We start from the raw sequence: 26,792 nt of genomic DNA on the forward strand, positions 1-26,792 counted from the left end.
CTCTTGCTCAGGCTGGTTTCGAACTCCTGAGCTCAAACAATCCGCCCGCCTCGGCCTCCCAGAGTGCTAGGATCACAGGCGTGAGCCACCGCGCCCGGCCTTTTTTCTGAATATTTTTTATCCATGGTTAGTTGACTCTGCAGATGCAGAATGTGTGGATATAGAGGGCCAACTGTACATGCCTTTCCTCAGTGAAAGAAAACTACTACTACCTTGTATTGTTGACCTTTGGTTCAACAAGAACATTTTTGGTGGAATAGCTATAAAGGAAAATGTAATATTAAAAGCAGTTATCCTTTTTATTATTTTTATTTTTTGCAGTTATCCTTTTTAAATGAAAAAAGAGTGACACATTGTTAAGAAAGGGAACATATATTCTCAAAGACACAGACATGATAGATTTTTTTCATAAATCTTAAAATTTTCTTCTATTCATAAATGCATAAATTGCTCATTATTAAACAACTTTAACATAATTTAAATAATTAGCAATTAATTTTAATAGAGTTAATTTTGTAATTACTTGAAAATATGCTATAATTAATATAAATTTATTTATTAGAACTTTTCAATTTTCTTTTAGTTGATTTTGTTTTAAAAGATCCTAGGGAAAAAGATGATAAAAAGACAGATGAACTTCCACCCCATCGTGCTGAGTAAGTAATCACATTTCTCTAAGGATATTGATTATGTGACCATTTCTATGTTTATATAGTTATGTATCAATTATATTTTCTCATATATATGTTTGTAATTTACATATAAATATATGAATATATCTGTATGTATGTATTTCAAATACAGGCATACTTCATTGCTTTATTACACTTCGCAGATGTTGCATTTTTTAGAAATTGAAGGCAACTCTGAATCAAGCAAGTCTATGAGCACCATTTTTCCAATAACATGTGCTCACTTCGTGTCTGTGTATCACATTTTGGTAATTCTTGCAACATTTCAAACATTTTAATTATTATTATATCTATTATGGTGATCACCATATTATTAATATAGTAGTAACACTTTTGATGTTGCTATTATAATTGTTTTGGGCACCACAAACCGCATCCATATAAGACATTAAACTTAATCGGTAAATGTGTGTGTTCTGACTCCTTCACCAACTGGCTGTTCCCCCATTTCTTTCCCTTTCCTCAGGCATCCCTATTCCCTGAGATACAACAATGTTGCAAGTAGGCAAATTAATAACCCTACAATGGCCTCTAAGTGTTCAAGTGAAAGGAAGAGTTGCATGTCTCTCATTTTAAATCAAAAGCTAGAAATGATTAAGCTTAGTGAGGAAGGCATGTTGAAAGCCCAGACAGGCCAAAAGCTAGGCTTCTTGTGCCAAACAATTAGACAAGTTGTGAATGCAAAGGAAAAGTTCTTGAAAGAAATTAAAAATGCTACTGCAGTGAAGCCACAAATGGTAAGAAAGTAAAACAGCCTTATTACTGATAGGGAGAAAGTTTTAGTGATCAGGATGCAAAATCAGTCCAGCCATAACATTCTCTTAAGCCAAAGCCTAATCCAGAGCAAGGCCCTAATAATCTCTATTCTTTGAAGGCTGACAGAGGTGAAGAAGCTTCAGAAGAAAAGTTTGAAGCTAGCAGAAGTTGATTCATGCAGTTGAAGGAAATAAGCGATTTCCATAACATGAAAGTGCAAGGTGAAGCAGCAAGTGCTGATTTAGAAACCAGAAGTCATCCAGAAGATCTAGCCAAGATCATTGATGAAGGTGGCTACACTAAACAACAGATTTTCAGTGTAGATGAAACGGCTTTATATTGGAAGAAGACGCCATCTAGGACTTTCATACCTAGGAGGAAAAGTCAATGTCAGGCTTCATAGCTAAAAAGGACAGGCTGATTTTCTTGATAAGGGATAATGCAGCTGAGGACTTTAAATTGAAGCCAATGCCCATTTACCATTTCAGAAATCCTAGGGCCTTTAAGAATTTTGCTAAATCTACTGTGTCTGTACCCTATAAATGGAAAAACAAAGCATGGATGACAGCACATCTGTTTATAGCATGGTTTACTGAAAGTTTTAAGCCCATTTTTGAGACCTACTGCTTAGAAAAAAAGATTCCTTTCAAAATACTACTGCTTTACTGGCAATGAACCTGGACACCCAAGAGTTCGGATGGAGATGTACAAGCAGATTGATGTTGTTTTCATGCCTGCTAACACAACATCTATGCAGCAGCCTATGGATCAAAGAGTAATTTTGACTTTCAAGTCTTATTATTTAAGAAATATATTTCATAAGACTGTAGCTCCAATAGATAATGTGATTCCTCTGATGGATCTGGGCAAAGTAAATTGCAAATGTTCTAGAAAGGATTCACCATTCTAGATGCCACTAAGAACATTCATGATCCTGGGAGGAGGTCAAAATATAACATGAACAGGAGTTTGGAAGAAGTTTATTCCAACCCTCATGGATGACTTTGAGAGCTTTAAGACTTTGGAGGGGGGAAGTCACTATAGATTCGGTAGAAATAGCAAGAGAACTAGAGTTACAAGTGGAGCCTGAAGATGTGAATGAATTGTTGCCATCTCATGATAAAACTTGAACAAATGAGGAGTCGCTTCTTATGGCTGAACAAAGAAAGTAGTTTCTTGAGATGGAATCTACTCCTGGTGAAGATGCTAACATTGTTGAAATGACAACAAAGGATTTAGAAGTGCGATCCCCAACCTCCAGGCTGCAGATAGTGACTGGGCCACAGAGTTCCACTGTCCCCCCGCCCCACACTGTCTGTGGGAAAATTGTCTTCCATGAAACTTAGGAATGGGGTGGGTGGGGGCTGCACAGCAGGAGGTGAGTGGCGGTGAGCAAGTAAAGCTTCATCTGAGCTCCACCTCCTCACTCCTCCCTACCCCCGGAAAAATTGTCTTCCATGAAACCAGTCCCTGGTGCCAAAAAGGTTGGGGACTGCTGATTTAGAATATTATATGAAGTTAGTTGATAAAACGGTGGCAGGATTTGAGAGGATTGACTCCAATTTTGAATTTCTACCATGGGTAAAATGCTATCAAAAAGCATTGCATGCTACAGAGAAATCTTTCATGAAAGGAAGAGTCAATTGATGTTGAAAACTTTATTGTTGTCTTATTTTAAGAAATTGCCACAGCCACCCCAACCTTCAGCAATTACTACTCTGATCAATCAGTAGCCATCAACATCAAGGCAAGACCCTCCACCAGCAAAAGATTACAACTTGCTGAAGGCTCAGATGATTGTTAGCATTTTTCTGGCAATAAAATATTTTTAAATTAATGATGTACATTGTTTTTTAAGACATAATGCTATTGTACACTTTATATAATAGACTATAGTATAATATGGACATAACTTTTATGTACATACACTAGGAAACCAAAAATTTGTGTGACTTGCTTTATTGCAATATTCATTTTCTTGTGATGGTTGGAACCAAACCCACAATATCTCTGAGGTATGCCTGTATAAAACTGATTGTTCTTACAATCTTTATTTATGTGTTTAAGCTATAATGCTTACTTTATTTATGTATTTAAGCTATAACACTATGATACACTTACAAATTGGTGGATAGATGGGTAGACACAGACACCTGGACAGATGGACATGTAAATGGTTAAAACATAAGTACCTTGGTGGAAAGAATTTTGATATAGGTCTTTGTTTCTCCACAGCAACTAGCATAGGCTTCAGATATGGGAGGAACATAAAAGCTTAATGGCAATTTGCACAAAAGCACCTTGGGAACATTGCAGAAAATATGCATATATAGAATGTATTTCAATTTATTGCATGGATTAAAATGTAGAATATACAATGGGAAAATCTACTTGCTATGTATTTTTTCTAAAAATAATTAACATCTCTTAAATAGTTTGAAGAATGGAACTTATTTTTATGTGATGAAGTAACCAATACAGCTTTACTTTCTTTCTTTTATATCATTTAAAAGTGCCCCAAATTGTTTCCCATCCAACACACATACACACAAAAAATTATGTAGCCATTTCCATATATCTTATGTAGAGAACAGCTTTTCTCTTGGGGAAAGACAAAAATCATCCTTTGTGTTTGTAAAGGTGGTATGGCCACACCTGAAAAACTAAATTAAGCTTTTTGTGTAATAATAAAATAAGAGTAAGTATTGAAAATTGGTAAGAATAAAAAAATTACAGACATAAAATATAAATGTTTAAATATGCTCTGAAGATGAAGATGGCACATCTTCAATATATAAAAGATGATTATTCAAATCATGGGAATTACAGAATACAGCTGAACCTTGAACAATGTGGGAGTTAGGGGCGCAGGCCCCCCGTGCAGTCGAAAATCCATGTATAACTTTTGACTCCCCAGAAACTTAGCTATTAGCCTACTATTGACCAGAAGCCTTACCAATAACAGTCAACTAACCATATTTTATATTATATACTCTATTTTTACAGTAAAGTAAGCTAGAGAAAGGAAAATGTTATTAATAAAATCATAAGGAGGAGAAAATATATTTACTATTCATTAAGTGGAAATGGATTATCATAAAGGTCTTCATTTTCATCATCTGCACATTGAATAGTCTGAGGAGGAGAAAAAAGAGGATGGGTTGGTCTTGCTTTCTCAGTAGTGGCAGAGGCAGAAGAAAATCCATGTATAAATGGACAGGCACAGTTCATAACTGTGTTATTCAAAGGCCAACTGTAAATGTGTCTTCAAATGAGAACATTAGTGAGTGTAATTTGTAAATGACCTTTACATATTAACAGAGGGTAAAGTTCAAGGGTATTTCTATAGGCAGGCTGGACTATATCCTTAAAATGTTTTAAAAATAAAGAAAAAAATTAAGAATAAAGAGAAAATTTAAATATTGTGTGTTCTGAAATTAATAGAGAATCTTTGAAAATGTATAGGAAAGATAGCTGGCTGCTATTTCTGTTTGATCTGTTTCTGTACATTCTTAGAGACTCACTAGGATAAAGTAAGCCGGGTGTGGCGTCATGTGCCTATAGTCCCAGATACTCAGGAGACTGAGGTAGGAAGCTCGTTTGACCCCAGGAGTGTGAGGCTGCAGTGCACAGTGAGCCACTGCACTCCAAGCATAGTGAGACATATCTAAAAAAAGATTAGTTACCTTATGTGTTAAAGATTCAAATCTAATTTCATAATCATTATTTATTATAATGAAATGATACTAAACCATAAAGAGTATGATCTTTATATATTTTAACACATTATTACATATTTTGTTGTTACCATGCATGCTCATATTTTTATTAAAATTAAATCATTATTACTTAAAAAGTACATTTACTATAGAAATACTTTCTTTTAATTTTTAAAGAAGATAATGAAATATTTTCTCTCTGTTTTCAGGATGGAAATTCTGCCAAAACCTTGGAGGAAATCTTTTTTAGCTGCAAGCACTTATATGAGGGATCACTTGAATGCAATGAACCCCACAATGCTGGCTGTGCTAGATTTGTGGCACAGTAATTTTAAGTGAGTATTTCTGACTTTACTGAGGTTTTTAAAAGAGAGTTGAAAGTTATTTTATCAAACCTTAATTATTCTTTTACCATTTTAACTGCTAAGTAAAACATTAATTATAATTTTAAGGTATGCATTCAAACATGGCTTTAAATAAACAACGTAGAAGTATATAGAGCAAATGGTGAACATTGCTTTTCGTCTCTAACCCAATTCTCCCTCTCTTCCCCACCCAATTACCACACATGCGTTAAGGGTAGTCACAGTTAAGGGCCTGAATTATCATACCTTGTTTTACGTCACACGGAACATGAGCTGCTCCAGTCTTCTAAACGGTTGAGAAACCTAGAAAATATTGCTCAAGTGAAGCATGAGGTCACGTTTCTGGATGCCTCTTGGGGGATGTTGGCCGAGCCTCATAGGGCATTGTCTTGGCAGGGACGGTGCAGCCATGTGTAGGAGGCACATGGCAGAGCTGGACATAAAGGCTGGTGGGTACTGCTGGAGGAAAGCGCTTGGCCCTTGGGCCAAGGAGGGTTAGCCTCGCACGCCGCATAGGAGCTTCAGCTTCATGTCCCTCCCTTGCACGCCCCTGCCCAGGCCCTCGGAGGCATCCTAGCAATATGCTCACGTGAACATATGTTTTCATAAAATTTGCAAAAGTAATACAGATTTATATTATTTTTCTTAAAGAGGGCTTCCCTTTAGGTCTCTCAAAGGCTGGATCTGTCTGTGCCCTTATGATAAATGAGATGCAACCTGGTTTCCAAATCTTAGGTATGAAGGGTGGTCTGGTGAGCCTTTACTCACCCACCCGACTGCGGCCTGGCTTACATGCGACTTGCTCTCCAGGGTTCCTTGGTTTTTCTTGCATGTATTGTTCTGACTATATGAGGGCAAAATAAACGAGCACATTGCCCTGCCTCCCTCAGACCAGCAAAGGCAAAGCTGCTGCCTTTAGAAGTGCGCTAAGCTCAGTGGGCGGTACAGAAGCACAGCTATTGTCTCTGCCCTCAGAAACCCCCTGGATATACACTAGGGGGCGCTTACTCACCAACTTCTCTGAACTCTGTCATCATTGGAGTCCACAGCCCACCCAGCACCTACCCTCATCCTACCCCTGGGACCGCTCCAGGAAGCAAAGCCATCCCAGCTTGCCCTACCTCTGACACCATCTGATTATAGGCTCTCTGTCCTTTGGGCCTCAGTTTTCCCGTATGTAAAATGATTAGTGAGTTTTTGGTGTCTAAGGCCTTTTTCTTTCCTTACTCCATCTCTTTTTTCCCATCTTCCTTTATTGAACAAATTTTAATTTAATTTCTTTGTACCAATGTGTATGAAATTTTACACAAATACCTACACACTTTTAAAATGCAGTCTGTTTTTGCCTTTACTTTGCTTGACTTCCACTCGCCTTTCTTTTCCTTATACTTACTCTTCTTTCCACTAACCCAGCTAAATGCCGCACGATAACAATCTAGTAGGTCTCTTTCCACATTTTTCTTTATGCTCATATAGCCACATACATATGTATGTACATACATATGTACACATATATACTATTTTTTGGTCTTCGTTGTATAAAAATGACCATACTTAACTACTGTATTTTACTTTTCTCAAGAATATTTTACAAAACTTCCTATGACTGAACTAGTATAGCTATAATTTATACTTTTTAGTAGGTGTACAGTTTTTCATGGTGTGGCTGAATCATCATTTTTTTCGGCTGTACCTCCATTAAGGACATTCATTTTGCTTTCAGCTTCTGCTACTATGAATAATGTGTAAGGAAATGACCTTATACGTATGTCCTTATTACTGGCACTTTTGTTTCCCTGGGATAGATTCTCAAAAGTGGGATTACTGGATCAAAGCATATTTGTGTTTTCATTTTAGGAGATGTTGCTAGATTTCTTTCCAGAAATGTTTAATACATCATATTTCTACCAACAGTAAATGAGAACTTCTTTCTCCAAAACTCTAGCTATGTATATTAGAGCATTTGTCTGGTTAATGTAAAATACTATGTCATTGTTAGTTCCATTTGCATTTGCTGGACTACTAGGGAATTTGAGCATCTTTTTATATGTTGGTTGGTTATTTGGATTTTTTTGACAGTGAATTCTCTACTTACATCCTTTGTCCATTTTTGTTTGGCTCTTTGCCTTTTCTTATCAACTTGATAATCTCTTAGTATAATAGAAGTTTTAGTTCTGTGCTTGTTAACTGAAACAAACAAATCAATCAACTGCTCAAACTTGGGTTTATAATTTGTCCATTGGCTGCATTTATAGTCTCCTTTGATATATTGTCAAATATGTCTCTCTTTTCTCACTTCCGAATTCCTAGACTTGGTAAAGAAGGTCTCCCTACTCAGTAGCTTATATGTGAGACCTCTCTGGTTACCTTGTAAAAATTTTATAATGTTTTTATTTTTATATTTTTTAAACATTTTAGTTTTTTGACTACCTGGAGATCATTTTTGCCTCTGAGGTAAGATGAGATTCATTTTGGTTTTCTTCCAGATAGCCAATTGTGCCAGCATTATGTAATATGTGAAACAATCTACCCTTTTTCCGTTAATTGAATTTATCACCTTTGTCATAGATTAAGCTCTTTAATCTACAGAAATCTATAGAATTTATGGTAATCTACAGAATATCTTTCTGGATTCTCTATTTTGTTCCTCTAATCTTTGAATCTCTTGCTGTACAAATACTGTATAATTTGATTAAGGCGATTTCATAGTATGTTCTTTTATTTGGTAAGGGAGATCTCCACTCTTTTTTTATACTCTTCTTGGCTATTTTTGAAAATTCACTTTTCCTTATTAAATTTAAAGCTATTTTATACAATTCAAAAGAAAGGTGGAAAGATGGACAGAAAGAAAAGATTGTATTCTGATTGGAATATACTACCTTTTCATATTAATTTTGGAAAATATATATGTGTAATTAAGTGTGTTTGCTCGTATCTTATGAATGTATTTCAATATTCAATCTTATGTATGTATTTCAATAAGAGTTTGTATTTTTGTTCATATAGAGTCTCTGTTTACAGAATTCCTTCTCATTTCCTTTATGGCAGGATTTCTTTATAAATTTTGAGTGATTCCCTTTTGCAGGAAAGCTTGGGCAGGGAGTTCCATTCAAGAACATTTCCAGGAAGTTCTGCCTTCTCCATATGGGTTAATTATTCTGGTTTATTGCTCCCTTCCCTCTTCATTCCTGGTTGTACACCATGGAAGGCTCTGGAGTTCCAGGGTCAACTTACTTGGCTGAATGAACCAAGGCCTATAGAATATAATCAGATTATATTTTATTTCTAAAGCATACTCAGACCTTGCCTCATAGTTCATGGCCTCTGGTGACTTCAGAGAATGGGCTAGGAACCTTAAAATTGGCTTTGGCTTTCAGACTACATGCAGTGAGGAAGTGCATTCTTCCAACTTTCCATTGTACAGTGTGGGTTTCTTTGTCTTCTTAATTTGGCTTATAATGAACAGAAAGAGGTCATCTCTTTGTCCCATGTTTTTCTTATTTATTTTCTTTTGGATATTGGGGTTCAAATACCTCTTTATGACAAGGCCCATGATCTAATTTTGCATGCAATCACGAAGTCATATATCACTTTCACAAAGGATGTGTGCATACATTAGTGCATTTCGTTTTCAAAACAATACCATAAGTTGTTTTCTTTTATATCCATTCCCAGATGGAACTCCCAGAACACACTGAGGTAGATACTGAGGGATGGAACTCCATGGCATAGTATTATCTATAAATGGTCTGGTAGACAATGTCAGGAGGCAAGAGACAAAAAAATGAAAGAAGAAAGGGGAAGAAAAAAATAACAAAGCTGAGATTTAAAAAAAACAGTGAATAGTGGATGTATTTAAAATGAGGCTCCATGGTTATGGTGGGGTAGGCCTTAGTAGCAGCAACGGAAGCTGACTTCAAGGCATCCATGATAAAGACAGATGGGAAAGAAGCTGTGTAGTCTATGGGTGGAGAGAGACCCCCCACAACGCCTATGTTGTTGCCTTTGAAGGCATAGGCTGTTTTTACTCTCTATGTGAGTATTAAGAGTGGGATGGATGTTCACAAGTGCTTCCCCTCTGAGTAGTAGCCAGTGATGAAACACAGGGCATTGTTACTCTGGATAACAGTGATTTGCCCCATATCTCAGCAGACCTCGAAAATATAGGACATCTTTATGTGTGGCAATGGATTGGGGGATGTTAATGCAAAAAATGATCTGAGTGACTCTAGGATGCATGAGTGTGGAAACCTGACAAGATACTCTCTAGATGGGAATGTGTAAATTCTTGTCGTTTGGTATTTACACTTACAGAACCCACTTAATGGTAGAGATAGCATTTGTAATGCACTCACAACCTACACAGCACACACATATTTTTCCTTAAAAAAAATAATGTATATGTGAAGATCACAACAGAATGTAATAATTATAATGTGATATAAATTATAGTAGTTGAATGTAAAAAGCAGATGTCTAAGAAAGTTAAGCTCATTTTAAAAGATAAAACAGATTTTTAAAATTCATGATTTGACCAAGGTGATCCCAGGAAAATAATGCTAGATCAGAACGCTATGGATTCATTTACTGTATAACACTCAGGAAACAAATTAAATCACTCTTAAACATATTAAAAAGATATTTAAGCTAACTCATAATATGAGAAATGCAAAGAGATTACAATAGAAACAACACTGGGAACCATTTCCCCCTCCAAATTTGGTAAAATTCCAAAAGTTTGATATCACACTTTGTTGGTGAAGTTTGGAGAAATGGGTTCCCTTTTGAGGGGAATCCAGACATACCTGTCAAAATTACAAATTACTCTTGAATCTAGCAATCTTACTTTTGGAAAAGTAGCCTATAGACGCACTTGAAAATGTTGGAAGTGATATAGGTATTAAGTTCTTTATAGTGGCATTTTTTAATAAGAGTAAAAGACTGGAAATAACCAAGCATCCATTGATAGTGCACTGGTTGAATAAGTTACAGTACATTCCCACAATGAAATATTATGCAGCTATAAAATATGAGTAAGAAAAATCTCAAGGTACTAATATGAACAAGTCTCCAGGATGTATTATTAAGTGAAAAAAGCAAGTGCAGATCACTGCCTCTAGTGTCCTAGTTTGAAAGTTACAAAAAAATGAGAACTGGCAAAAGCAAAACATTTCTAAGAAACGGAAAAATTCACCGGACGAGCAGGGAATGTAGACGCTTAGAGTGGAATTTGTGGGGGCAACTTTGTTCTGGTAAGAAGTGAGACGATTGGTTTTGAGAACCAGGGAACAAAGTCAGAAACCGACTTGATGCTGACTCCAGAATATTAGCTCAGGAATATTGAAATTCCTTCTGCCTGAAACCAGTGAAGGAGCGAGAGTCAAGGTGGGTTTCAGCCTGTGATGAGTATCACATGGCAGGTGTGAGGGCAGGACAGGGCAGTGACCAACAGATGAGTCCGCAGAAATTTACTTCTGATTGGATGTGGCAGATAAAGAATAGGAAGAGTTCAGAGAAGATCCTGAGGTTCACAGCCTGGGTGGTTTGGACCTATCTGGTTCTACTAATTGAAAATTGAAATGCAGTGATTTTGGTGATTAGAAGACTCATCATCAAAAAACTTTCAAAGAGACTTAGATAAGTATTTTCCCTTCACTAACCATGTTCAAGCTAATGCATAATGAGTAGTATTCCTTTTCCTGACCCTTTCTATTGTTTTAAACTGATGGTTTAAACTATTGTTCCACTGCTAGATGATTGTAGGGACCATCCTAAGAAAGTGGGAACAGTATCTGGTAGTATTTTTCCCATCTTTTTAACAATTCAGCCTGTTGACCAAATGAGCAATGTTGTTAGCAGAGATTTCATGGAAAAGTTGTACTGTTAAACTTGTCAATCTCAAGACATCAAAGATGGTGGCCTGTGCCTAGAATTTTATCTCAAATCAGACACTAAGGAACTAAGAACAGTTGGTCTTGTGGCTCAATGGCAAAGGGAATTCTAGAGCTCGTGCCCTGGCAACTACTTCTTATTCAGTGCTGTTTCACATCACATGCATCTGTATCCTCATTGACAGCTAGTTTTAAAACACAAAATAATGTTGAAATAATTGACCAAGAAGCATACAAAGAGATCAGATTATGGTTAGTATGTGCTGTTAGGCTATATTTTAGAAATATTTTATTTGAACATTACACTGCTTATTGTCCAGAATAACACATTGTGAAAGGTTCTGTCGCAATGGTTGTACCTACTTTGTGCCTAATGTGTTATTGATGTCATATACTGAATGCATTACAATTTAAGAGATGAATTTTAGCTTGTGAAAGAATATAAAGAAATGGATTTGGCCAGGCATAGTGACTCAGTCCTGTAATCCCAGCACTTTGGAGGCTGAGGTGGGAGTATTGCTGCTTGAGGCCAGGAGTTCAAGACCAGCCGGGGCAACATACTGAGACCCTTTCTCTATAAAAAATACAAAATTACCTGGGCATGGGGGTACATGCCTGTGGTCCTAGCTACTTAGAAGGCTAAGGTAGTAGGATCGCTTGAGCCCAGGAGTTTGAGGTTACAGTGAGCTATGATTGCACCACTGCACTCCAGCCTGGGTGACAGGGCGAGACCCTGTCTCTAAAATAAAACAATAAAATAAAATAAGAAATAGATTTGAAATGTGTTTTGTTTACTAACCAGTATTTTATATTGATCTTTAAGTAAAAATTAAATGTGATTTTTTAATAACACAATGACTAATGCTAATGTTGTTTTTTCATTTTTTAGTTAATCTGCCAGAGAAAATTCTTAGATAAGTAAACCATGTATATAACAGAGACCCATAGCACTGTAGTCAAAAGAGGGATTGTACTGAAAGCTGATGATTTGAGTAGGGCCCTGTATTCTTTAAAAAGATCAGACAGGTTCAAAAGATTTTGATATACTGGATCTTAATTAGGTATAAGACTCCTCCACCCCATTGCTCCCTGATATTTGGGGCTGCTTTCTTTTCAGAGAGGGTGTAACTTTTGTTTTCAGAGCAGTGGATCCTGTAAGCATACAGCCCCCACCTCTTTTCTTGCTCAAACTGTTATAGTTTGAAAGCACAAACCAGTCTAAGATATCCATCAGTCCCAGTTATTGCAACCTTCTACTTCACAGTGAAGTTTCGTATCATATTGTGTTCCAATTGAATTTATCTTTTGTTCTTGAATATTTAGTTTTTTATTTGTGAAAATTTATGGGGTATATGAGAAATTTTGTTACATGTATATAAATAATATATAGTGATTAAGTCAGGGTATTCAGGGTATCCGTCACCTAAGTACAATACATTTTTGTTAATTATAGTCATCCTATTCTGCTATCAAATATTGGGTTCATTTGTTTTATTTTACTGTATGTTTATAACCTTTAACCCACTTCTCTTTATCCTCCTCCCCCCAACTCATCCTTCCTGGTTTCTGTTATCTATTTTTTCACGTTCTATGTAATGTGTTCAAATTTTTTAACTTTTCTCATAGACATTTCTTAAAAGACATACAAACGGCCAACAGGTATGTGAAAAAATACTCAACATCACTGAATATCAGAGAAATGCAAATCAGAACAATAGTGAGATATCATCTTATCCCAGTCTGAATGGCTATTATTAAAAAGACAAAAAATAACAAATGTTCATTAGAATATTTAGTTTTATGGAACACAGGTTTTAATGATAAAACTTAGGAATATGACATGTTTGAGAAGGGACTGATTAGCAAAAATATTAAATACCAAAAAAACCTTGTTCTTAAATTACTGTTCAATTTTATCTCTTGCAGAAAATTACGTTTAATTGATATTGAAGAATTTCACAATCGCCAAGATGCATTAGAGCTGTCAAATTTTCAGACCATTGTCATGAAACACATGGAATCTGCCAAAGAGACTCTACTTAAAGTGTAAAGTTTTAAAGTTTTATGTAGGAAAATATAAGTTTAATAATGTGATGGTGGGGTACTGCATTTTAACTGCTTTTAGAAAATCCCATTTTAATAAGATTTTAATCATTTTTATATGAGAGTTAAATATAATGTCTTGAATTGCCTTGGTCTATAATGTTTACAAAGCATAGATTGTGCAGAAACTAAAATGATCACGACAAATGGTTACTTTTTTCTAAATGTCTTGTTTCTACCTCTGCTTTGAGAGGGGTGTTGGATACCTTGCAGGAATAATCATCAACTAATCATTCACCAGATATGTATTTGACGTCTACTATTAACACATGCGAGGTGCTGTGCCTCCTTTCATTTGTGTTTGGATGGGGGGTGCAGAAGAGTTTAAAGAATGATTAGGTGGGGAAAGTATATTGTTTAAATGAATTTACAGTCTCATTGGAAGTTAGTCTTAACAAATGACAATTAAACATCTCCTTGGATTGGCTTTTCAGAATGGAATAGCCTCATATAATAATTCATGATGTGGGTGCCAGAAGTATACTCTGAAACAATATAGGAAAATTGTCTATACCACAAGTCATTAAGTTATTAAGTTATTATAAATAGGACATTAAAATTGGATCAGATTTAAGATAACAGAGGACATTAAGCTTCTGGCATAAAAGTTACTTAGAAATGTATCTTGATTATTTAAGATTAAATATTTCCTTTATCTTTTTTTCGTCTCCAATATGTTAGAACTAAATTCTTAATCTGATATTACTTGAAAAAACTTTAACCTTTTATTTCATATTAGTATTTTGTTAACATAAAAATAGAGTAGAGGTGAAGAATGAAACCCCGTAATTAATTACAGAGAAGAAAATGACATCTTAAGGACAGAGTACAAGTAAATTATCATGATCTATAACTTCTGGGTTACACCGTAGGAATACATTAGCACTGTAAATTTTTTAGTAAAATGCATGTCAAAGTACAGAATACAAACTTTTATTGAATAATTTTTGCTAAGAAATGTAGATTGATTAGCTGTCTCTCTTCTTGATGCTTCCTGATTCATTCTAAGAAAGGAAGTCTCTGACCATACTTTAGTGAGTCAGAATGTGTTTGTAATGACTAAAAGGCAGAACATCAGCTCACAGTGGAGAAACAGTTAGCAAATGATTAATTATGACATCAAACCCGAACCCAAATGTCTTTTCGTAGTCCTCATCTTCCACTTCTATTCAGCAGTTAGCGTGGTTTATCACTCAGCCTTCTGGAAACCTGTTTTTCTGTGCCCTATGCTTCTCTAGTTCTTCGTTATCTCTTTTTCTGGCTCTATTTATTCTTACTATCCCCTAAGAGTGGGGCTCCTCAAGTCTTTGTTTTCTCTCTTTATATTCTCTTAACAATTTCATGATTTCATCTGTCTCAAGATTTTGTTTTCTGAGCCCTAGGCCCTACTTACCAAATTTTTGAATCGATATATCATAGTTGTAAACATTTATGGGGTACAGGTATTTATGGGATACAATGTGTAGCGATCAAATCAAGATAATTTGGATATCCATCACCTCAAACATTTATCATTTCTTTGGGAACATTCCAAGTATTTTCTTCTAGCTATTTTAAAATATACTATAAATTCTAGTTGGCCTTACTGTACAATCAAACACTAGAACATTAACCAATCTCTCCCCCCCGACTCTTCCCAGCATCTGGTAACCACTATTCTACTCACTACCTCTATGATATCATTTTTTTTAGCTTCCTCATATGAATGACAACATGCAATATTTGTTTTTCTATCCCTGGCTTGTTTCTCTCAATATGTTGTCCTCCAGTTCCGTCCATGTTGTTGCAAATCACAAGATTATATTCATTTTTATGGCTGAATAATATTCCATTATGTATATATATCACATTTTCTTTTTCCATTCACCCAATGATAGCCACTTAGGTTGATTCCATATCTTGGCTATTGTGAAATTACCATCTTCATTATGAAACCCTTCTCCAGTACTAAAATGGAAAATTATATCTCTATCCTTTTTATGTGTATGTGTGTGGGTTTTTTTTTTATTTCAGCATATTACGGGGGTACAAATATTTAGGTTACGTATGTTGCCTTTGCCCCACCAAGTCAGAGCTTCAAGCGTGTCTATCCTCCAGACAGTGCACACCGCACCCATTAGGTGTGAATATACTCATCTCTTCTACCCCCTCCCTATCTCTATCCTTTAACTTCAGTTTTTTTCCTGCTATGACATATTGCTTAATAATTGTGAGAGAAATGATGATGCCACTTTTTAATATCTTGTATGACACTATTCTTAGTATGTAGTAGACAACACGTATTTTGTTGAAGAGTTGACTAAATATATTTAAAACTTAGATTTTCTCTCTTGGAACATTCAAGCAACTCCTGAAATTATATAGACTCTTTAAAAAATCCATTATCTCTTATAAAAGAAGATATCAATATTGTTTATTTCTGTAGCGTTGGATAGTAGTTTTGTAAGCTGAAAACCTCACTTATCATGATGTACCTCTATATAAAATTTCATTATTATTCTTTTGTTACAAGGCTACGTACATATTTGAAACTTTGTTTTAGACCAGACACTCTTTCAGGATATCACATTAAGGGAAATGGGAAAATAAAATACAAGATTTTATTGATTTATATTGTGTTTTCAAGTCATTGTGAAACAGAATAGTGTGAAATACCAAATGGATTGTACATGGTACAAGCTCTCCCTTGGTTTAATCAGTTATTCATGTTTTAGCACAAATGAATACATTCCCTAGAGAACATTTAGGAGAGTGGAGAGGAGTATCTCATAATATCCAATAAAGTTAGTTCTCGTATTTCTTCAAAAAGTGCAGGAATCATAGTTCCAGGAGTTAGATTTACATCTTTCTCACAGCATCACCTTGCTGAGTCATTTTCTATTGGCTAAGATTAAAAATATCTTTTCCCAGAAGTGAAATATTCTAGCACTTACATTTCAGAGAGTAGATAATGTCATTTCGCAATATACCTCTCTGTGAAGACCTTTGGATGTCCAAAAATTACTGTTAATGCTTAATGTAAATGGAGTAATTCACTGAAAGTATTGACTTTTAAAAGTCTTTTGTTCTTTCAAGGTGGTTTCCAGAAGTGCAGAATATTTATTACCAAGGTAATAAAAAGAAGCAATTGCCAACTGGTGACAGCAGTGCCAAATTGGAATCTTTTTTCAACTGTGCTGCTGCACTTATGACTTTACAGCTGCAGAACCTTGCTTTAGTCTCCATGCAGGATTTCACAGACTTAATTGCACAACCCCCAGTAAGTACAGTTCAGTTACACCAATGTGCATTTATTAATTAGTTTATTTATTTTCAATTCTTTCAGAGAGGGAAATAAAATATCTTTACTAATGAGAGAGCAGAAAGTATATCTTTAGACCTATTACACTTATCTGTTAAAAAAGTTAGGGTCAACCTGCACATTTAGAATATATGATCATCACATTAGGTGAGTATTAGTGAAAACAAGTGAAAATTCACATAATTGGAAAGTTTGGGTCATGATGGCTGGGGAAAGTTACTGCGAGTAGGCTTTTCTGTCTCTGGAAGGAGGTCTTATTATAGTGTGCGCAGGGCCTTGGAATCTCTCCGTGGGCTCTTTCTTGCACGATTCCAGAACCCCACTGCTATGCACACCCTTGTTTTTCTTGGACCTTGACCCTGTAGTTGACCTGTAGGCCCAATGGATACTTGATACCAGCAAGTCTACCTTGGAATCACTCTTGCTCTTTTTAGTAGAGCTCCTCCGTGGCTTAGTTGTCTAGGACATTAGATGATGCATGGGTTCTCATGTATTCTGTTATAATTGGGACTGGTGCACTCCTTAGTCTATCACAATTCATATCTATATCTAGATCTATATATGAAATTACGCATGTCAAATTTTTTATTTTTTTGCAGGATTCTATTAGAGCTTTTGAACATCCAGGTTTCATCATGAGGCTGATTCTTGATAATGACACCATTAAGTTTGAACCTGACTTTAATGACTACATAGATATCCTCCTAAATGTTTATGATGTCATGATTAAAGCTGTCAGTTTTGTGCCAAGAGTTGAGACAAAACTGTATTCCAAGTGGGTAAGTAAGGATAATCTGATTGCTTGAATTTGCATAATGATATTCACTTCAGGTAACTTCTGAAGGGTGTAGACAGGTATCCTCTGCTTCACAGGATATAAATAACCTAGTAACATTGGCTTACAAGAAAGTTTTGCTAAAAAAAATTTCCTTTTCCTATTACCTTCTCTTAAAATATAGGTATCTATTTTCCTAGTCTAGTCTTCAATTTGCATTAGCTGAAAACTTTCTGAGGGGAAGGAGTTGAAGTTGTGATCAGATTTGAAGCAGTCCATGAATGTTTGCTGTAGCTTTCATGACATTTTCTGTAGCATTCATACCATGCTGTAGACCTCCATTATACTCTTCCAGCTCTGTAAAACTGTCCTCCAATTCATTACTCTCCTCATACACCTTTTTCCATAAATAGTGAGCTCCTGTCTTTGTACTTTCAACTCATAGATCCTATCTATGACATTTCAATAGTAGTTATTGCAGTCTGGTATATGAAATGAGCATGTCTGAGAATTCCCTAACTTAATAAGTCAAGTATGTAAGTCAAATCAGTAGCTTTCTTATTCTTTTTCTATTTTTCAAATAGTTTACAAACATTTCATATATATACAAAAGAGTACAGGAGACTAGTGTATAAATGTTTAAATAGTAATGAAGTTAACACCTGTGTTAACTGTAGCTACAGCTATAGCCCGTACTTTTTTATGTATAATTTGTGGGATACAAACATAATTTTATTACATGCACAGATTACATAGTGGTCAAGTCAGGGCTTTAGGGTATCCATCACCCAGATAATGTACATTGCACTCGTTAAGTAGTTTCTCATCATCCACTCCCCTCACATCCCATCACCCTTCCAAGTCTCAATTGTCTATAAATCCACTTTCTACATCCATGTGTACACATTGTTAGTACCCACTTATGAGTGAGAACATGCAATATTTGTCTTTCTGTGTCTGCCTTGTTTCACTGAAGATAATGGTCTCCAGTTTTATCCATGCTGAAAAAGACATGATTTTATTCTTTTTATGGCTGAATAGTATTCCACTGTGTATATAGACCACATATTCTGTGTCCATGCATCTGTTGATGGACACTTAGGTTGATTCCGTATTTGTGCTATTGTGAATAGTGCTGTGATAAACATACAAGTGTAGCCCATCTCAAAGAATAGCATATTACTGATACCTTTAAGCTCTCCCCCATTGCTCCTTCCTGTTCACATGCCTGTCCTTCCATCCTATAGCAAAAGAATCATTATCCTGTATTTTGGAGTATTAACCATAATTTTTTAAACTAGAGTTACTACATGTCTGAATATTCCTAAACAATTTCTGTTTGGTTTTTCCATGTCTTTGTATAAGTTGAGTCATCTTGTAAGTAATCTGTAATTTGTTTCTTTCACTTAACATTATAATTGTGAAATTATCCATTTATAGGACATTATCTTTTTCACTGAGCTTCTAATTTTTTACTATTTTATTTCTATTGTCCAGAAATTCCATAAAGTTATTTTTCCAATAGGCCTGGTCATTTTTGATAGTCTTTTATTCATATTATTTGATAGTCATGTATTCATTAAGCTTGTACTTCTCTTTACACACATAAAATATTTTTAATATTCTATATCCAACACTTCCAATATCTGTGGTCTTTGCTGATCTGATTCTGCTGTTGACTCTTGGTCCTGGTAGTTTATTTCTCTGGGTACTTTTCCTCTATTATTATGCTTATGCCTGTAAGAACTTTATGCAGGAAAGTCTTTGAGACTTTAGTTTAAGTTGGATCCTTTGTAATTTGCATATTCTCTTGAGAGGTACTCCTGAGAACAAGGACCATTTTAAGCTAAATTCTTGCTTAATGATTTCATGGACAACATTGGCAGTGTTGAGAATACTGTATGAGAATAAGCTCGTGCTTACAAATTCTTAAGGCAACCATCTTTTTCTCCCCATTGAGAACAAGGCAAAACAGGATATTTCATTCCCTTACTTTCCTATTCAAACGTCCCCCTATTCAAAGGTTCTGTCACCTTTCAACATTCTAAAGTTTCGTTTCTTCAGAACCCTCACTTTGAGGTTGTGTCACCTTTCAGTATTCTTGAATTTATGTGGGATGTCAATTATGACTTCCTGTATTGCTCAGGTTTGAGGCTTTGTTCCCTGACAGCCACCATGCCCTCCAACCCCAAACAACCGCCTTACTGGAGACTCATTAAAGCAAAGCTTAGACCACCAGGGATCAGCAGAGTCCCCGGGGCAGCTGTTCACTTCTGTGTATAGTGACCTCTCTCAGTTCATGAATTCTCTCATTTTGGCCCCTCACACTTTCTCTTGTTTTTGCTTCCTTAGCTACACATTATAAAGGATAAATTTAGCATTTTTTCCGGCATGTTCATGTGTTTTGAAGTAGGTAGTTATTTTCTAAATGTCTGTTCCTCATATTGCCATGAAGAGAAGTCTCTCAAGAAACTTACTGTTTACTTTGTCCCTTGTGTAATTCCAATTTATCTTTTGCATTCTTTTCTATTTATAGCCTGCCTTTTTTCAAGAATGATTTGAGGTCACTTATGAAACAGACAAATATAACAAGTTAATAAGATATGAATTAATAGATAAAGTTCTAAGTAAAGTAACTATTATAATCATCCAAATGAATATAGTTGCTGTGACTTTATGGTTATAAAATATGTCCCCAAGCTTCCTGGTTTCTAAAGTAAAAAGAAAAATATGGGAAATTTTAATTGTAACTAAAACAGTTAATTTAGAGCTCTCAAGGGGAGAGTGATATTTTTTCTGGTGTTAAGTTTAGTCTAAAGATGTCTCCTTGCATGTTTTAAGTTTGGCCTAAACGTTTCTTTGTACATAGTAAACTATAACCTAACTAAATGTGATCTAACCTACTCTTATAACAAATAACTGAGTCTTAGCCAATCAAAGCCCCCCTCTTCAGCCACTCACAGGAGGCTAACTGTTCAAACCATGTTCAAATAAGGCAAATACCGAGGTATAACCAATCCAGCTATTTCTGTACCTCAATTCTGTTTTCTGCAATCATTTTCCTTTTTCTGTCTATAAATCCTCTCTGACCACACGACAGTACTAAAGTTACTCTACACCTGTTCTTGTTTGTGGGCTACCCTATTCTTGTAAAGCCTATCTCTCAAAATTTAATACCAGTGTTAAAAGAAAAGCTTAAGACAAATTAAATTTAACAGAGTTTAATTGACCAAAGAATGATTCAAGTAAAAAAGAATAAATCCTGTCATTTACAGAAATCTGATGGAGCTGGAGGTAATTACATGAAATGAAATAAGCCAGACACAGAAAGACAAATATTGCATGATCTCATTCATATGCCGAATCTGAAAAAGTTGATCTCGTAGAAGGAGAGAGTATAATAGTGGTTACCAGAGGTTAGGAGGAAGGGAAGATGGGGACAGGTTGGTCAGTGGGTACACAGTTACAGTTAGATGGGAGGAATAAGTTCAGGTGTTCTATTGCACAGTAGGGTGTCTATAGTTAATGATAACGTATTATATATTTCAAAATAGCCAGGAAGAGAGGATTTTGAATGTTTTTACCACAAAGAAATGATAAATGTTTGAGGTAATAGATTTACTGGTTACCCTGATTTGATCATTCCACAATGTAAACATGTATCAAAACATCACATTGTACCCCATAAATATCAATAATTATGTATCAATTAAAAATAAAATAAAACTTAAAAATATATATTTTACTGTTTTTATATCCTGTATCTTATTTTGTATATATTTTCAAGTGACTGTTCTTTCATCCATATAGAAAAACAAAACACAACTAGGTAGCCTTAAAGAAAACAAAAAATTGTATGAAATCTAAGTTTTAAAATACTGCTATAATTACACTGAATATCTTTCTGTAGATTATAGATTATAAAATTAAAATGACCTTGTGAACAAAAAAAGAAAATATTGTAAGACTGGCATTTGTACAAAGATAAATGATATGGTTACTTTAACTAAGGTATTTTAAGTAACTAATATTATTTTTCTCTCTTTGTTTAGGAGAGTAAGTCTAAACCAACAACCTTGAAACCCATAATTCTGAATGAAATTGTAGATGCTCACAAAGAAAAGATTAAGGACGTGATTATCAGAGAGAGTATGGCACCTATTGAGCACCGCAGGCTCTATGACAAGTATGATTTTTTAGTTACCAGAAAAGCTGAGCAAGATGCAGATGACTTCCTTGCAGAAAATCAGAGTTATGAGAAAATAATAAATGAAATTCGCAAATACCAGAAACTAATAGAGGAAATACAGTACACATCTAGAAAGGTAAATGACTCCAGTTTTGTACAACTGTTATCTGTACCTAATGATCTTTTCCCAGTTTTATTAGCATATATTTTTAGAACCTATGGTGAGGAAATACGCTGTTACTATCAACAAGAAAAATATTTATTAAGCCTATGACATGTCCCAAGCATTGTGGTAAGGCTTGGGTATGAGGAGCTAGATACGACAGACACTATTCTTGTGCTCATGTAGCTGAAACTCTAGAACCACAACTCCGATTTTTAAGTACTTTATGAAATTTGTCCCCCCCAAATTCCAAGAACCTAATTTCTTTTAACTTAGTCTTTATAAATCCTTTGGAAAATATGATAATTACACCCAAATGTAGTTACCTCTGTTTAGTAGGCTACTAGTAATTTAAAATTTTCTTCTTTTGTTCTTTTTTACATTTTCCAAATTTCTACCATGAACATGTATTTTTTTTTGTACAGAGCAAATATAAGATTTGAAACCTACATTATTGATTTAGCAATATCGTTATTTAATTCTCCAAGGTTTTTATATCCATTATTGTTCTGAAATAGAATTGGTTCCAAGATAACAAACTCTTCAAGGATATTTACCCAGAAGATAGTTGTAAAATACAAATGAGTATTCAGAGAACCCTCCCTGCATTATATTTTCTTAAAAAAAAAAAAAAAACTCGATCTTGTTAGATTACACACACAAAAAAAATTAAAATTATGGTAAGGAAAAATCGTGGGAATCTTTTATTCATTTTTATTTATTTTTATGTTTATTAAAATTTTAATCCATTGCAGACTATTCGTTTAGGAATGTTCGAAATGCACTGTGATGAATTAATCAGAGCTTTGGTGAAACGAGCAGATATTATTTGTGGGAAACTTACAGCCAAAATGTTCAGAGATCATCAGGAAGTAAATACAAGGTATTTATGTGATTATATTTCTGTTTTTTGGAAGGAGATGTTAAATAGAATCAACTGTTACTTATCTGAAGTAACGGATTAAGTATCATAAATTATCCAAAAGATTATGTAAAACTTATTTCTAATAATACTTGGCTTTAAGTGTCATTTTGTGATATGGTTATTAGTATTATTATTTTTTTCACCATAAATGTGCCTCCCCAATTGTGTGAGGTAAGGTGGTATTAAAATGTGTTTGCATTTCTCTTGCACGAGTAGACGTTGCCTAACTTTAGAAGTTTAAATTTGTGTAATCAATACAAAAGTGAGTTTTCAAAGTGGATTTACACAGTAGTTGTCATGCGTCCTAAGGGACCCTCAACTCTGAAACTTGATCTCACTATAATTACTGTTGAAGGCCATGGTAACTTGTTATTTTATATGGAAACTCATTTGTTGAGTAACCTGGAGATTTTTAGGGAAACCAACCCATGTTAAGTAAATTCATAGAATACTAATGTGTAAAGCAGAATACCTGTTTATTTAAAATGAGAAGTATAACTAGTGTAACTAGTCTTCCAACAATTGATGCTGGTTGCTCTAGGAACCTCTTTACTGGTATCAGTTACGTGGGGGGCAGGGAACTCAAATAATCAGAATACATTTTACAATTATGGTAGCAGAGAAAAAATAGGTCAGTAAGAATATTTTTTTCCAAGCTTTATTTACCTACCATGTGTTAAGCACAAGACTAGGCACTTAGGCTCTAAACATGAATAAAACTGCTGAAGGAAGTTACAACATAGAAGGGGAAGTAGACATACAAACCAGTAAATTACAATAGGGTGTAGTAAGTACTGAGCCAACAGAGGTCAGACAGAGAAGGGCATGATTAATTTTCTCCCAGGGTGAAGTTTGGAGGAGAGGAAAAAATCAGGGAAGGCTGCAAAGAGGAAGTGATGTGTGAATTTCATTTTGAAGGATGAGGAGGAGTCTGCCAGGTGAACAGGATGGGTGAAAGAATTTGAGGTAGAGAAGATACTGTGTAGAAAGCAGTGAGGTGTGAAAATGGCATGGTGTATTTCAAGAACTAGGAGTGGTTTGTGTTGCTTTCAGAGACACTGAGAGGGAAGAGAGGTGAGGGGAAGGCTGGGGACCCAGGCTCATGTGGAAGGGGATCAGGCTTGGGTACCTTATCTAGGAATCAGAGTCATATTTTTAGCTTAAAGCATCTTTTCCTCAAAAAGTACTGGAAGAATAGTGAAAACGTCACTTACAGCTTTTCATGCTGGGTGAAATATTTTTTAAATTTCATAGATACTTTTCCTGCCCCTTAATGCCCTCTGAGCTGAGGCCAGTTCTACTTTTTCCCATTTTCTTCTTATTATGCCACCTCCTCTCACCAGACTCCCTGGATGTACAGAAGACATATCAGGACAATTACAGGAGCCATTAGATATGAATGACCTTAACTTCTTGCCCCTGCATGGCTCAACTCACCTCTCTAAGACACCTTTCATATCCCTAGAGGGCAGGAGTCTGTCACTCCACTCGAAGTTTCCCTGTGCCTGGGAGCGCAGCCCTATTGCCTCCGTTGCTTCTGGACCTGGCTCCATCAGTTGTCCCCTCTGTGTCCCTCAGTTTAAATCTCTCCTTCTCTGTTGATTCTGCCTCTGAAGTTTACAAACATATTCAAAACCATCTTTCACCTTCCAACTCCCTGCTTCAACCCAGCGTCATCGCCATGCTATTCCTCTCTCCTTCACCTTACAGCCCACCTTGTTGAAGACTTTTTCTACATGTTTTAATCTGGACTTCCTTCGTTCCTGCTACTCTTCTTTTTCCTGCCCCAGAGTAAGTTATTTGTTTATATTGGCCACAACCCAAATCAGTAGGAAATATTTGCATATTACCAGATGTTTCTGAGCATGCACACCCCTTTCAACCATTCCCACCAAGTAGAATTAATCACTCTGTGCCATCTTAACCAAATCTCAGTTAGAGCCCTTAAAATTCTAGGTTAGAAATGATTGCTTACAGTCCTGCCTCCCATACTGGATAGTGAACTGGTCAAGGGCCATGATTACTTCTGATTCATTTCTGTAGCTCTGTCATTTAATATTATAGTTGGAAATATAACAGATGATCATTAAATGTGTATTGAATAGGTAAGTAAATGTACACAAATTTGCTTTTAATTCCTTAGATGTCATGTAGATAATTTATAATCTTACTTTATTTTTCATGCAATGGAACATTTAAAAATGTACAGGAATATATTATAGAATGAAATTTAATTGCAAATATGTAAGATTGGTTTTGCCTCGTGTTTCAGATTATGTGAAGAATTTGAGAAGATAGCTGAAAAAGCTCTTAGCACTCCTCCAAATACAACAGAACTAATGGAAATGAAGGTATTGTTTATGGACTCTTTATAGTTGTGTGTGTATCCTTTAATTATGGATACAATAATACAGAGTAACAAATCACTTCAAAAGTTAAGATAGAGGTTAAACATAATGACTTTTAAAATACTTAGTTCATGAGTCTGCAGTTTGGGAATTTAGGCTGGATGCTCCTGACGGTTCTTCTGGTCTCAACGAGATCACTCTGTTGGGTCACTCATTCAGTTGGGTCAGCTGGGTGACTAGTTTAAAAATCCTTTAGCAATTTGACTCTGCTCCACTTGTACCTCAAACTCCAGCAGGCTTACCCGGGTATGTTCTATGGCATGGTATAGACACACAAGCAAGCCCTCTTGTACAAGTGCTTTTTGAGTCTCTGCTGTGTCATACTAGCTAACGTCTCATCTGAAGCAAGTCAGAGTGAGAGGACACCAGCCAGCATGGATTCTGGAGAGGTGAAATATTGGAACAATTAAGGCAATTACCTAAGTCTCACTTTCATCGTTTTTCGTGTTACTTATGAGTTTGAAGTCTACTTAATGGCAAATAAAATAATTCAAAATATCTCGTTAGTCACCATCTCATTTTATTCCCTTTTCATTCATTAAGCTTTTACAGAATTCTTTTTTTTTTCATTTTCTAGTATTCCCCAGTGCAATATAGGACCCTTTTATTTTTTTCATTTTAAAATATTTGTGAGCCCAGCAAAACATATAAAATCATTCAAAACTTTGTATAGGCAGGAAATTATAAAAGGAATTGAAATAATTATGTACATTCTTTAAATTATTCACTTAGATGAAAGTTAATTAAAATCATTAGAATCAATATTTACATACTAGCCTCTAATTAAAAGAGTTCTGTTATCTTTAAAGTATTTGTATTTGGAATAGAGCTGCAGTATGTGAATGTATATGTATGTGTATGTATGTGTATAAAATATATACACATGCCCATATATAATTTTTTTAGGGTATTTTTCTATTTTGTGTTAGTTGTAGAACATCAAATGATTCTTTGGTAATAGATGATTATAAATGTAGTTGGAGAGTTCTTAAACTATGAATTCCTCTTCATTAAAGGACAATCCTTTTGGAAAAATGAATATTGGTTATGGAGAGTATCATTTATTTACTCTCCTTACTATCACTGGAAATATTTAGGAATTTGGGGTTATTTACTGTGAATTTCTACTATATATAACAATCTTTAACAAAGTTAGGAAATAGAATTCATTGCCTGATATTTCAAATATTTCTATATCTTAAAAAGATTATCCCCCTAAGCGTAAAACAGCTGGTGAATTTATTCAATGATTTATTATCAGGTAGTAGGGGAAATGAAAATACAGTTGTTTGATTACATAGAAAGCTGATTAAATTACAAAAAATTAATTTTCAGTTAGACATTTTGTTACTTGTGGAAACCACCATGGTTTACATCCTATTTGTTTGGACTTACAACATAAAAACATTTAGTCTAATTAAAATAATATCATATCAATAAAATATTTCTAGGGAATTTTGCTTGTTTTTTTCTGTTTAGTTATAAAACTAAAATTTAAACAATAT

The 26,792-nt window shown here is 35.0% G+C and overlaps 1 protein-coding gene across 1 annotated transcript in view; it reads left to right on the top strand.

Moving 5' to 3' along the window:
- DNAH7 (dynein, axonemal, heavy chain 7) overlaps positions 1-26,792 on the top strand; it is a 233,491-nt gene that overhangs the window by 10,577 nt on the left and 196,122 nt on the right. The window contains exons 5-12 of the mRNA XM_012641642.1: positions 584-656; positions 5,377-5,502; positions 13,350-13,469; positions 16,602-16,785; positions 17,427-17,606; positions 21,655-21,927; positions 22,710-22,837; positions 25,152-25,230. Of these exons, the coding sequence (XP_012497096.1) occupies positions 584-656; positions 5,377-5,502; positions 13,350-13,469; positions 16,602-16,785; positions 17,427-17,606; positions 21,655-21,927; positions 22,710-22,837; positions 25,152-25,230 (1,163 nt within the window). The remainder of the gene's footprint in view (positions 1-583; positions 657-5,376; positions 5,503-13,349; positions 13,470-16,601; positions 16,786-17,426; positions 17,607-21,654; positions 21,928-22,709; positions 22,838-25,151; positions 25,231-26,792) is intronic.

Source organism: Propithecus coquereli, unplaced genomic scaffold (genome assembly GCF_000956105.1).
Source record: "Propithecus coquereli isolate 6110/MARCELLA unplaced genomic scaffold, Pcoq_1.0 Scaffold167, whole genome shotgun sequence".
In the NCBI taxonomy this organism is placed as follows: Eukaryota; Metazoa; Chordata; class Mammalia; order Primates; family Indriidae; genus Propithecus; species Propithecus coquereli.